General features: G+C 38.1%; 1 protein-coding gene across 1 annotated transcript in view; it reads right to left on the bottom strand.

Moving 5' to 3' along the window:
* Positions 1 to 908: 908 nt before the first annotated feature.
* PPFIA4 (PTPRF interacting protein alpha 4) overlaps positions 909 to 14,833 on the bottom strand; it is a gene marked incomplete at its 5' end in the record, with an annotated part of 76,079 nt that continues 62,154 nt past the window's right edge. The window contains 8 exons of the mRNA XM_083360192.1: positions 909 to 2,083; positions 4,010 to 4,104; positions 5,038 to 5,215; positions 6,109 to 6,177; positions 6,955 to 7,130; positions 9,936 to 10,033; positions 11,274 to 11,449; positions 14,201 to 14,227. Of these exons, the coding sequence (XP_083216318.1) occupies positions 4,046 to 4,104; positions 5,038 to 5,215; positions 6,109 to 6,177; positions 6,955 to 7,130; positions 9,936 to 10,033; positions 11,274 to 11,449; positions 14,201 to 14,227 (783 nt within the window). The 3' untranslated portion in view covers positions 909 to 2,083; positions 4,010 to 4,045. The remainder of the gene's footprint in view (positions 2,084 to 4,009; positions 4,105 to 5,037; positions 5,216 to 6,108; positions 6,178 to 6,954; positions 7,131 to 9,935; positions 10,034 to 11,273; positions 11,450 to 14,200; positions 14,228 to 14,833) is intronic.

Here is a 14,833-nt window from a genome sequence, read left to right as displayed (position 1 = left end):
ACACAGTTGTGAAATTGACAAAAGAGGTCAGCACATCCACAGAGACAAAATGTTCTGTGCAGGGCACCCAACAGAGGTGTTGTGTGTCTACAGCAATGAGCTCATCTTGCCTGAATACCTCACTGCTAAAAGAAAATGGTTATGTTATTAACATGACCGATCTAAAACAGCATACTGAACAGTATCAAGCCATGACATCCACTTTTATTCTCCTACTCAGCCAGAGAAATACGGGAAGCCCTACGCAGCATTTGAGGGACTGCCTGTCCTCAGTCACAATACCCATCCCACCAGGTGCAGAAAGAGGGGCATGTTGCAGGTCCTGTCTGCTAAAGCTCTCCACCTAACAGGACCCTGAGATCAGCCTTTTCTGCTGTAGAACCCATCCTTTGGCCCATGATTCCTCCCAAGGTGAGATTAACCCCAACTTTATCGTCCTTCCAGAAATCTCTTAACGTGTGGTAGATTTTTTTTTTGAGCTAGTCTGGGGATTACCATGGTAATAAAGAGCCCACAATATGGTTATATTATATGTGAGATTTTGATTTGTGATTTTATTTATATTCATGTGAATTGTTTTATTAATATTTTTGTTGGTTTTATTGTACATTACCCAGAGTCACATTAGTAAGATGGGCAATTATATAAATTATATATACTCTGACGATAGTTAGATGCTATGTAGATAGATTGATAGATAGATAGATAGATAGATAGATAGATAGATAGATAGATAGATAGATAGATAGATAGATAGATAGATACCGTAGATAGATAGATGATAGATAGAGATAATAAATCTTCCAACTGGAATAAATGAGATAAACCTTCCAGTTTGACTACATTCATGATATGATTCTGAACAGAGACACTGCATTCACGTAGAAGACAAGTATGAATCAATCAGCCTTGCTTTAAAATCAGATTTATTGGAACACACATACACCCATTCCTGACCTATTTGCAGGGTTTGGAATCCATGCAGTACCAATATAACAAAAGAAAGAGATTATTCATATAAAGGGGTCACTTACTCTGTAAATTAAAAAAATATTTAATACTGTATTAGGCAAGTTGTACACCAAAAAAGACATTGCAACTGTACAGTCTCTTGGATATTGCACTTTCAAACAGCACTGTATGAATATATGGCATTCCAGCCACCAAGAAATACGTCAGTAATAGGGGGAGGGAGGGCACACAAGGCAAAAGGCATCATGAAGAGACAAACAGATCCTACCCTAGGAGAGAGAAATAGTAACAGCTAAAATTTTGTGGGGATCACAGGCTACCTGTAGATGCAGAGAGAAGGAAAGGGAATTTTCTGTCTGTCTATGTGAAAAAGAGAGTACTCCTGGTACAGAGATGTCCAAGAACATCTTCTGCTTTCCCAGTATGGGTTTCATTTTCTTCCATACATGAACATGGGATCTAAGAAAAGCCCATACAAAACTTGCTTGGTAACCAACTTCTCTCCATCAAGCACCAGTTCATTTTGTTTCTAGCCTGGGTATTTCTTAACTGAGGACCTATGTTGTCCATGGACAGAAATTCTTGTGGCGTGATGAGAAGCTCCAGCAGAAGCCCAATGCACCTGAGGAAGAGTTCAGAGCTGGGCTTTCCCATTTTCATTTGCCTTGTTTCTTGGTGATTGTCTTATTAGGTCCAAACTGTACAGTAGGAACAAGCAGCTTCTGCTGCTCTCAGGCATAATGGCAGAGTGTAGCACAGGCAGACAATGGTGCAGGAACTGCTGCAGACCAGCATTAAGGTGCACCCACTTCTTACCAAACCTATGTCAAAATCATTGTGTCATACATAGTGCAGACTTAGAGACAGAGAAGCCTGTTCTCTTTCTCAATGAGGGTATCTTTAAAGCCAGGGGAAAAGATTTAATTGGGAGTTAAGGATACCAAACAGGAGATCAGAGGGTTGTATACAAGCAGGAGGAAGAATGTTCTGCTGGCCATGAGGCCTACAATGATTGACCAGTAGCTTCTGTTCTTTGGAGCTAAAGGAGCAGGTATAATCTCCTACTCCCGGAAAGCAGCCAGCATGTATCCATAAAGATAGTGGGAATGTGCTGCAAAAGATTAGAAATAATGAGATAATTAAACTTCAGAAAGAAAGGAAACTCCACTGTGTCAAGTTTCTCTGCATTTGTTTTCATTCTCGACTGGCAGTCTAATTTTGCTTTACAACAGCAATCAAAGTTGTCCTGAAATACGTACTGCTTGTGGACAAAATCATTTCACCTTCTGTGCCTAGGCACTTACCAGTAGAATTAGGACCACAGTTTTTAAAACTGCATGCTTTCAGGTTCAGTGCTAATATATTTCAAGGGCACCTGCCTGGAAAGACTTCACCTTGAGTATTTTAAAGGAATATTGAGAAAAACTGATTTAGCTTTATGTTCTCATACGGCTCCCCCAATAACTCTATTCAGTAGGGGCAGCTCTAAAGGGTGGCAGGCTAGGCATCTGCCAAGGACTGAATTCGAGTGAAGGGCCCACACTACTGAGAACACACTCGGGAGAATCTCCTGGTTGATGCCTCTTTCCTCTGCCAGGTTACACGATTCCATTAAGGATGCCTCACCCGAAACTTCCAAAACAGTGTAGCTGGCACACCACATCACTAGGCCTTTATTGAAAAGGCAGAATGCACTCTGTATTGATAAACACAGAACTCAGCAGAACAAGTGGTAGGCACAAGCAAAGAAATGGGTGATGCAGCTAGAATGCCCAATAAACAGGGCCGAGTCTGTTTTTGTCTCTGTTATCGATATCAGTGTTGATGTTGCCTTGGGGAGGAAGGGATAAAGTTTGCTATCTTTATCCAACAGCTGTCATCTTCACTTCCACAGAGACCTCCCCTGCCTTTATTCAGCACATTCCTAATGCTCCCTCCTCTTTGTTATTATAACCCCCTAAGATTTTGTGGACATTTCAGCCACTTGTATCTCTTATAGCATGTAACCAAACTGCTGTGTGGCGTAAACACCCCCAATAATCTGGAATAGAAGAAGGTGCCTAAAAGCTCTACTGTGATAATTGATATGTCCTCATTGCAAATGTTATAATTATTAAACTGGTTTTGAATACAGTTTCCTTTTAATAAAACCTTTGAAAAAAATATATATTTCACTCTAGGATATTGCTATTGTTATTGACATTATAGCCATTTAAAGGCTATTCTTTTCTGTATAATTGAACTTAAAATATAACTGTCTCATATACTATTAGCATCCCACAAATCCTTTATTTTACATAAAGGGTCAGTTAGTTTTATCATTTCTTTGTTAGCTCATACTATATAACAAGATTGCTTGATTGGAGGTGGAGTGCATTTTTTACTATTATCTCTTGAAAATTAAATGTAGGGAGAACTGGTTTATGGCCTGCTTAAACATGAAGACATGGATCAAACAGATTATTATGAGATAAAACTGATTAAGCCATGCCCAGTAATAGGTCAAAAAAAGATCTGAATTTAGCAACATGAAGATGAAGAACTGAATTTGGAACAGGTAGTCCTTGGCTTACAACCAAAACTGAGTCCAAAATTTTGCTGCTAAGCAAGACAACTGTTAAATGGGTTTTGTCCCATTTTATGACCTTTTTTTGCCACAGATGTTAAGTGAATCATGCAACTGTTAAGTTAGTAACATGGTTGTTAAGAGAATCTGGTTTCCCCATTGACTTTGCTTGTCAGAAAGGGGCAAATGTGAACATATGACCTCAGGACCCTGCAACTGTCATAAATAAGACTCAGTTGCCAAGTGTTTGAACTTTGATCTTGTGACCAGGGGATGGTGCAACTGTCATAAGTGTGAAAAATGGTCATGTCACTTTTTTCAGTGCTGTTGTAACTTTGAACGGTCACTAAATGAATTGTTGTAGTTGAGGACTACCCGTACTTCAAGAAACACCTGGTCCCATCCATTATTTTCTGGATCCTCTATGGAATATGAAGAGTCTGCTTGTTCTGTCCTAGTTACTAAACTTACCTGGAGCCTTGGCCAATTCCCACTGGAAATTGAATTTCAGCAGGAATATGTCCGAACTGTGGATGTTTCCAGCCTTTGGGACCCAGGTGCGCCAACTGCAAACCATTTAGCACAGCACACAAAAGCATGCAATTAGTGGGGTCAACAAGCTCTCATGCAAAGCACATTATTAAAATTTTGGTTGCCTGTTGATGACTGCCTATTTTGGCTTATTATGGATTTCAGAATTTAGGTGCATTTCTCAGCAGTTATTATATTTTAATAAATTACTATGCAATGAACTTAAAAGACATGAAATACATAATCCTGGTCTCAACAAAATGTGGCTTTAGGATATGGTAACAGAGATTTTAAAACAGTGAAGGAATGGTATTAATAAACCTGAAAAGTAGTGAAATGAATTTCAGAGTTTATGATGGTGGAAGTAGGCATCCACAGAAATTGTTAGAATTATTTTAGAATCCAAATACTTTTATACTCTATTTTAAGTTCAAAGGCTTAATTCAGTTTCTTTCTTCCAGATGTTAAAAACAAACCAACAAATATAAGGTTTGTTTGTTTATTTGTATGTCTGTATGCCGCCTTTATTCTTTTTACAAGCAACTTAAGGTGGCAAACATATTAGCAACTAATCAGTAAATAACATTTTTGTATTAGAAACATCTAATAAAGTAATTTGTTGTTTCCTTACCCCAATTAAGGCAACTAAGCAAATGCTCTGCGTGGAATTCAGATATATGTTTTTAAGAGATTGTTAATTATTCTTCTATCTTTTTTGTCTGTGTCAAACCTCTACCATATCAGTATCAAATTCAAGGAACTCAAATAAAGGCTTGAATGTTTTGGGGGTAAAAATTCAATGCAAAATATCTACCTAGTAGTTAGGGTGGTGCTTAAAAGAACAGAGCACTGGGCTGCATGTCAGCAGAAAATGCATCATGCACACCAGGGAGGATCCAGAAAAATCTTCTGAGTTTTTAGAGTGGTGTAATTCATGTTTCATGAATGATAGCAGAGTTTCATCCTACCTTCTGGTGGCATTTTCTTTGGTGGTGCTGACGGAGGTGGCAGAGGCACCAAAGAGGTCACTCGAAACCCTGCTGGAAGTGTTTCTGCTGACCCACTAACCATGGTGATACTGTGAAAGTCTCGAGGGCGGAAGCGTTTTCGCCAAGAAGGAGTTCGCCGAAAAGTCTTGTCTTCACCCTATAAAGAAAAGGTTACTTACATCATATATTGCACAGAGAAATGCTGGCTGGGGAAATCTGGGACCAGAAGTCCACACGGCTTAAAATCACCAAGATTGAGAAGCACCATCTTAGATCATAGATAAGCTCTGTTCTGCTGAGAGTTTAAATTAACCTAAACCAAATGTTCTACACAGAATTGTTATGTTGCAGGAATTGTTTTTTTATAAGCAACCCTCCCTCACAGATCTAAAAGAAGAGAAAATAGTGTGTGTTCTGCCAATCCTAAGGCTTTGTCCCTCAAGAAATAAGATGGCTTCAGTTTAAATTTTTGCCTCACTACCTCATTTATAAACTCTCTCACCCCATATTGTTGTTGTTGTTGTTAGTAGCGAAGTCGTGTCCGACCCATCGCGACCCCATGGATAACGTTCCTCCAGGCCTTCCTGTCCTCTACCATCTTCTGGAGTCCATTTAGGCTCACGCCTACTGCTTCAGTGACTCCATCCAGCCATCTTATTCTCTGTCGTCCTCTTCTTTCTTGCCCTCAACCTTTCCCTGCATTAGGCTCTTCTCCAGTGAGTCCTTCCTTCTCATAAGGTGGCCAAAGTATTTGAGTTTCAACTTCAGGATCTGGCCTTCTAAAGAGCAGTCAGGGTTGATCTCCTCTAGGACTGACCGGATTGATCGCCTTGCAATCCAAGGGACTCACCCCATGCATGTTTGCAATGTGGAAGTGCCCTCTTCAGCTTTTCCTTCACATAACTGAATATCACAATGAACCTCCCAGGAGATAACTAAAATATCAGTCCTATTCCAGACCTTTAGTTGCTTCATCAATTTCCTAACTGATACTATCAGCACAATATTTCTTAAATTCCCATCATGTTTTAGTAAATATTTTATACTCACATCGTCAAGTCGTCTGTCAGTACCCAAGGCAAGAAGATTGTTAAATTCTCTCTCCATCACTTGCCGTGCCTGTAAACAACATCAAATAATGCAACAGAAGCAATAGAAGCCAAATAAAACTACTAATGCACATTATTTATTAACAGAACCAAAGAAGATAACTTGATAGTTACACTAATAGATCTCTTCTTTCTGGTGGACCAGCAAGATTTCCCTTGTAACACAGAAGTAGATTTCTATATATCTATTTACATAACTTTAGTATATGACTCAGCAGTTGTGGGAGACTACCAGATCCAACTAGAGTGTTTTTACTGCATGTGATTTTGCTCATCCATTTTTAGCTTAATTGCTCCTGTTGGTGGAACTTAGTGCAAATAAATTAGATCTCACAAACAAGAAGCTTATCATTCCTGGCATAGGCAAATCAATTGCCTCCATTTAGTTCAGCATTCTATCTTTAAAAATAACAATACAAATGCCTTTGTGAGTGTTCAAAAAAAAGATGCATTCATCCATATCCATATCCATATACCTGAAAATCAGGACTCTGATTCAGTTCTCATAACAGTATAGAGATACAGAAAAAGGATTTCATAGACAGATTTGGAAGGAACAGGTAAAATAAGCTTTCAATCTCATAGATTCTGGCTTCCTTAAGTTGAAGAAATGTGTGACTGAAATAACTTATAGTATAACAAAGGAATTTTTATTGTTATCATTTCTGTTTAATTTAACAATGTTAGATTAAAAATTCATGGAACATGTTTTTCATAATCTCAAAAAGTTTATTAATTATATGAAAAATAACCATCAACTCTGTTGGTGTAAAACATTTCTTCCTACCTGAGTATTCTGAGTGGGAATTTGTAAAATAAGTGCCAAACTATTATAATCAAAATTTTCATCCAGAGCAATAAGCGCACCGTGGACCCCACTTTCAATGATGTTGTTGGCATATTCTCTAAGCCCAATAGATTGAATCCAGTGAATTACTTGATCATTTGTCCAGACCAACACATCTAAAAGACATTGAAATTATGAACATAAATGAAATTACCAAGAAGAATGCTCACTATTTTTAGCTGTTCATGACATAAAAAGAACAAAATACTGATGTAGTATCTAAAAATAGTCCATCTTGTGTATTCAAGTCATAATATTCTTCTAGTATTGTTTCTGGGGAAATAAGTCCCACTGTAAAATGTCAAACAAGTATGTGCTAATTTATTCATACACCAAAAATCTATATTTACACCTTTATCTTGAAGACAGTCCAGAAATAAGATGTAGCAGGCAGAAGTGCTCCTGACATATGATTGAGATTAACTACACAGTAAATATAAATGAACACCATGAAAACAAATACAGTAAAATTCAATAAATGAATAGTTCAAAATGACATAAGCAACAGCTATAAAATCAGCAAAGCTACTAAAACCAGAGATCAACAAAGTAAAATAAAGAATATTTACAATATGCCATAATATTTACGGAATATTTTTTTAAAAAATCTTTGCTTCCATGATAATAATTTTGCAAAGATATTATTAAAGTTAGTACCAGACAAGCTTCTCTGGTGATGCATTCCATATGTAGAATAGCATGACTGAATTAATTCTCGCCAGGATTATCATATGCTACTATAAAAAAGCTTTTGAGGACCTTCTGATGAAGGATGAAGAGTTGGAGTATGCATTTCCATAAACAGCAAAATTATATTTTAGGTTTTGTTAGAAAAAATTTCCAGGTCTCATCTCAGATCTGGTTATGAAGTTGGAATAAACTACTTTGTGACTTTGGTAGTCTCAGGGCAATTCTGTAGCTTTAGACTAGGCTCCTAAACCGGAAAATGTAGTCTCTGAGCAACCATAGTTAATTAGCCTATAACATCAATATTATTTGAATGTTGAACGTCTGAATGTCTGAAATAGTATAGGGTTTCCTGCCTGAGCAGGGGGTTGGACTAGAAGACCTCCAAGGTCCCTTCCAACTCTATTATTATTATTATTATTATTATTATTATTATTATTATTATTATTATTATTATTATTATTATTATTATTATTATTATTATTATTCCTCAGCATGTTAATTCAGTTTTACAGATAATCCTTGAGTTATGATCACAATTGGCACTAGAATTCCCATATCTAAGTGATATGATTGCAAAGCAAGACATCACGTAACCACATTACTTAGCAACAGCAATCCTGGCAGTCCCGCTTGCCATTCTAATTCCAGACATATGGGTCATTAGGAGGGAAGTAGAGGGAGTCCCAGGTGTGGCACAAGTTGGCTGATGCAAGTCTGGGGAAGAAGAGTGCAGGGTGCATGAGGCCAAAGAAAGAATAGGCTGCAGCTCAGGGGCTTTTTGGCTCATTACAGTTCTGAGGCTTCAATAAGTCCCAACCCACAGCACAGTAAGAATCCATAGCTGCCTTGGAAGCCTCAGCTGCCCTGGCCTGGCCTGGCCTGGCCCAGCAGCATGGCACAAAGGATCTTCTTGGCATACTGCAGCATGGGACTGTAAGATGCCCCTGAGCTGCAGCACAGTGTCAAGCTCTACTCAGAACAAAGCCCAGCAGCAAAGTGCAAAAACAGCCTCTTGCCACCCAAGAAACCACAGGCGCCACAACCCAGTCCCAGCCACCCTGAACTTGAGATCCTTGGCAATTACCTATACTCCAAGTCTACAACCTTCCATCAGTCACAATCCCCTGCAAGGACATGTGAGTATGACATATAAAACCACTGGAAATATATTTAAATATAATAATGTTAAAAAGATTAAAGTAATAAAACCGGGACAGGTTTCAAGCACGACAAATCCTGCTGAACAGTCAGTAACTAGAAAGACTCTGGAGTATTTCTTCTCTCTATAACTAGGAAAATTGTTTTAGTAAACAGCATTGAGTAAAGAAAAAAGGTCTACATTTCATAAAGAGATTTGACTTTTCTGAAAAATAGAAAGAAAAAGAGCTTTAAAAACTATAATTCAAAATATGAACTACTGTCAGGTCCAGAGAACCAGGAACCTTAAGTGGAGTTCTGAGTAGTTCCTTTATTGTTGTTCGTCATTAAAAACAGAATATTACCAAACTAAAGCAATTAACTGCAATAACTATAGGTAAACCTCCAGATGTTTGCCTCCAGAACTTGTGGGTGCTCCAACCCTGGAGGTTTTTAAGAAAAGATTGGAGAACCATTTGTCTGAAACAGTATAGGGCAGACATGTCAAACACAAGGCCCGGGGGCCGGATCCGGCCCACGAAGTGGTTTCATGTGGCCTGGAAATCCATCCTAGAGACAGTGAAGGAATGGCCCCCACTGCCTTGGCACTTGCTCCGGTCCCATCTCCTTCTGCCAGAGACCCTCAGATCTGTCCCACTCCTGCCCAGGCCCCCATAGGCACCCTTGATGCGAACGATGTCAAGCTGGCCATGCCCACCGAGTAGGCCATACGCACTTTAGCCACGCACACCCAGTAGGCCACACTCACCCTGGCCACACCCAACCGGCCCCCTGAGGGCAATTGCAATGCTCAATGAAATTGAGTTTGACACCCCTGGTATAGGGTTTCCTGCTTGAGCAGGGGGCTGGACTAGAAGACACCCAAGGTCCCTTCCAACTCTGTTATTCTGTCATAATCTGAGAACTGCTAGGGAGGGTACGACCTTACTGTCTTTCTGCCTCCAGACATTCCAAACTCTACTGCCACTCTGCCCTCTGGGAAAGAGCCCCTCCCTTTTGTGACTCCTGACTATATTCCACTACAACTATATTTTTGCAGCTTGCCTTGAATTCATTTCTAAATTGCTACTTGCCTTTGATTTCATGCTGGCTTTCTTCCCGCCTCTTCTCCAGCTCCTTTCTATCATAGTTCAGTCTTTTGAGGCACATAATCCCATACTGGAGACTTGTTCTGCAACAATGCAATACTTAGAATGAGACATATCAATTTTCAAACCACTTTTACTTTCAAGAGGTGTGCATCCGAATACATATTTTTTGCCTATGGCATTAATACATAGCTACTTTTGACGCTATTTCAAAAATACTGAACTGTCTACATTATGGGTCCAATTTTCTGATTTTGGGTTTTAATGTAGCATAACTTGAGAGTTTAATATTTATGGGATATGTTGCTACTCTGCCTAAAAAACTCTTACCATGCCTGTCATTATTGCTCTTCCCGTCAAAGGAAGGACTGATAAAGGGCAGAGTGTACGAGCTGAACTTCTAGCATCACATGCAACTCTCAAAAGCATGGGATGTGGTTTCCAGAGCCTCTCCACAAGCTGTCACTAAATTGTAGCTTTTCTAATGTAACAGAAGCAGAAAGTTATTAAATACATGGGGAGTAACTCTTATCAAATTATTATTTATCCATTAAATTTCAACTTTAATTAAACTAAATCAAATTTAGGATATGGCCTCAGCGATATTTAATATTTGTTTGCAAATATTTAATCATATTAATTTTAATATGATCAATCATAACTAATACATATAACTGCAGAGAAATAGTATTAATTATGTTTAAATAAACATAAAGTCACTCAGTGCTTTGGATCTGAAGGCAAAATGGAACAGTAGAATGGTTGATTGAGTAATAATAGATCCCACACACGCCCACTCTAAACCCACCCTCCCCATGTGTCTTTGGTTTTAAATGTTTGTTTTTAACTTTTTATGTTTTAGCTTATATGTAACTGTAAGCCACCCAGTTACCTTATGGTAAGATGGGCAGCCAATAAATTTTATAAATAAATAAATAAACTTGGAGCACATTCATGGAGCATTTTTACACAATTACTTGAAGTAGCTTCATTTCTTTCCCTCATTGTTGCATTTTGGAGCTAAAGTGGGATCGTGAAAAAGATGTGTGATTTAAACTGTTTCAGACAACTGCTATATTTGGAACTGGTATGTTCCAAAACCCGTTCTTGCCTTTGAATCCAAAGCATTGGACAACTATGTTGAATAAAATGAAATCAGATTTGAGGTCTGTCCAGGCTTCACCTCTGTTGGGAGTGTGGCCCTTTCTCCAAAGCCAAATGTGGACCTCAACATGAAAAAAATTACACTCTCTTTGACTAACTATAGGAATTTAAGGTGGTTGCAAGAGTGCTTCATATTATGTTCCAAGAAAATTTGCTCACCGATGGAAACTGTCTACCATCTTCAAGTGTACTCGAAGGTCTTTCTTAGTCAGATGATCCAACATCCGCGCATCCACAAGACATTCCATGAAGTAACTACGATACTGTGGTAGACCTAAACTAGGAAGCCATTCATTCCCTATCCACTCATGGTTCATGTCCCCATACGCCAAAGTCTGTGAAAATTTTAAAAAAGAAAAAGCAAGTGACATACAGGACATATAATTGGGTTTTTCCCCCTGTTCAACTGTATCCAGTTCTCAAAGACTGACTGGACAAGTCCCTACAGTTTTCTTGGCAAGGTTTTTCAGAAGTGGTTTGCAATTTCCTCCTTCCTGGGGCTGTGAGAAAAAGACTGCTTCAACATCACCCAGCTGGATTTGTGTGTAAGGTGGGACTAAAACTCACAGGCTCTCAGTTTCTTGCCTGGTGCCTTAATCACCACATCAAACTGGCTTTCATTTGTCAGTATACCTATTAGCAATACTGACAGAATCCTGACTGGAAGGCCTACAGATTGTAATTATTACAAAAAAAATACCAGAGGTAACTGAATGAAATATACTAGTGAGTCACGCTACAGAAAAAAAGTGATATAACAGCTTTAAAATGCTTCAGGATCACTTTCAGTAGATCTGAGATAATTCTATTATCTCAACACTTGTTGAGGAAACAATTTGCAAACAAAAATTGTAACTTCTAAATAACATAGTTTCAAATACATTTTTCAATATATGACAGTATGACTTACATTGGACAGTTGTGACATTGTCTCAAATTGATTACTTGAGTATTATTAACCATGCACAATATATGTTGTAACATAAATATGTCATACTTCAAAAACCTTAAATACAAATAAAGTATTTAGATAGATAGATAGATAGATAGATAGATAGATAGATAGATAGATAGACAAACCTAACCTTTATTGTCACACCATAAAAATGAAATTTAGTTGCTTGCTCGCAAAGTGTACACATAACACACATTTAAACATACTATATACAACATATGTATATAAGTAACATATAAATATTAATCACTGTCCATCTTGAATACATAACCTAAGGAGGAAGTTTTAGAGTTCACAAGGTTAATACCGTATGGAACAAAACTGTGACTGGATCTGGATGTTCTGCTTCAGATACCATGGAGCCTTCTCCCGGAAAGTAACAAAGAAAACAGGACATGAAGAGGATGTGTAGTGTCCCAGACAATCTTATGGACCCTGCTCAAGCAACACTTATGTGCTATGTCCTGGATGGGAGGGAGGGAACTGCCAATGATCTTTTCGGCCATCCTCACCACTCTCTGCACTGCCTTCCTGTCTGAAGCAGTGATGCTTCCAAACCAGACTATGACGCTGTATGACAGGATGTTCTCGATCATCCCACTGTAGGAAGTGGTCAGGACAGGGGAAGGAAGATGTGCTTTTCTCATGCGGCACAGAAAATGCAGGCGCTGCTGTGCCCGCTTTACCAGTGTCTCGTTGTTGAGCGACCAAGCCAGCCTACTTGTTAACTGCACACCCAGGAATTTGATGCTGGTAACCATCTCCACAGGTGAATCATTAATGCACAGAGAAGTGTGGCTGTGCCTGCCTTTTCTGAAATCGACAGTGATCTCTTTGTTTTTTCCAGTAATTAAAACTAGGCTGCTTTCCTTACACCAGTTCACCAAACTCTCAACCTCCTTGCGGTAAGCCCTCATGAATAAGGCTTACTACTCTTGTATCATCTGTGAACTTCACAATATGGTTGGTGGCAAACCTAGCACAACAGTCCTGGGTCAATAGGGTGAACAGCAGCAGACTTAGGATGCAACCCTGAGAACCTGTGCTCAAGAAAATGGTGTTAGAAATATTTGTTCCAGCTTGCACACATTGGGGCCTGTTAGTAAGAAAATCAATAATCCAGTTGCACAAAGGAGTGTTTAAGCCTAAAAGGCCCAGTTTGTCTACTAGATGTTGGGGAATGATTGTGTTAAATGCCAAACTGAAGTCGACAAACAATAAACACACATGAGTATTTCTTTCCTCTAAGTGCCTCAAGCTCAGATGAAGAAATAGCATCCTCCATAGAGCGATTTGGTTGGTAATTTATATTGTTTTCAATACCTTAGGAATAAATACACTGCATAGCTTTTTAAATATGCAACTTATCTGAAGGATATTTTTATGTGATTGTTAATCTTATTTGACACAATGAAATAGGATTTGTTACATGCTAAGCACAGAATTAATACGTAAAGTAAGTAACTGAATTGCTGAAAATATTTGGCTCAGAAGATCTTAGCTCTCAAAGGAAGATCTGTCCTCTTAACTGTCAAAATTTTCAGTGGTAAGAAAGCAAAATCTGAAAGGAACGGAGAACTATTCCATATTCATTCCTGACAGAATTCTTTACTTTCTGTTTGTCAAACAAGAGATATCTGGTTTTGGTTTTTTATAAAGTTAAAGAACACACATATATTCATGGTGTATATAGAGAAACAGGAAGAATAAAGAATCTGGTTAGGTATAAATAATGCTAAAATTAAATAAAAAACACCAATCAAAATGTAGCAGGTTTTATATGTTGATATCCTAAATATATATATTATAAAAATTGGTGAAATATTTTGAAGACTTGACAAGAAATTAGTTATTATTAAGTGAAATATGACTAGCTTTCCATTTGGACAAAATAGTAAGGTACTACAATGGTAACCAAAAGGAAACATAGGAAAATGTTCAAATATTCTGCATTTGTTTCCATTATTCTCTAAGAGGATCTTAAATGAATCTAGACAAACTACTCAAAAAGACAATTTGATATAATCAGATGATTCATATTTGTACGTAACTCCATTTTACTAGAAATTACTGGGTTTCGTATTTCCAGTACAGAGGGGGGGAAATCCACAAAATAATGCAGGAGTCTCACCTGTGCCCAACTGCCTTCCTCAGTATCCTAAGTGTGACAATGTAGCATGTCAATAAAATAAGTAAAGTCAGATACTGCATGAAACCTTGTTTCTTCCCCCACCCCCCAATAAAGCAAACACATTGTCTATCATGAACATGATCAAGAAATTCTCACATAAACATGGTTCCAAGTAAGAGCCTCCCATTGTTCACTATTTCTAATTTAGAGAATCTCATTGTGGTCAGTATTTTGATCTCTCAAGAACGTGCTGATGTTTTGAAAACAGACAAACAACAAACTAAATTCTCAGTTGTTTTCATTGTTAAGGAACTATCAAAATGAATAGCCAAACTTATGGTCTTACAATTGGCTTTGCCCAAATGCTGATTTGGGTGTATGTTGCCACTAGGCACAACTAATGTATTTCTTTGCTTAACCATAAAGAAATGTATATGCTGCATTTTGTGTCATTATAAACCATTCTATTTGTTCTCAGAGCTCCAAACAGATTTAAACAAAATGCCACACGTAGTCATCAAAACGCATGCATTAGATATTTAAGGATATATTACCCACACAAATAGTTAAATAGCAAAAAAGATTAGATAGATGAGCATGTTTCTCTTGTTCTGCAGAAGTTTTTATTTCTGT

The sequence above is a fragment of the Vipera ursinii genome (assembly GCF_947247035.1).
Source record: "Vipera ursinii genome assembly, chromosome: 3".
Classification (NCBI taxonomy): domain Eukaryota; kingdom Metazoa; phylum Chordata; class Lepidosauria; order Squamata; family Viperidae; genus Vipera; species Vipera ursinii.
This window is presented reverse-complemented; position numbering and strand designations above follow the sequence as displayed.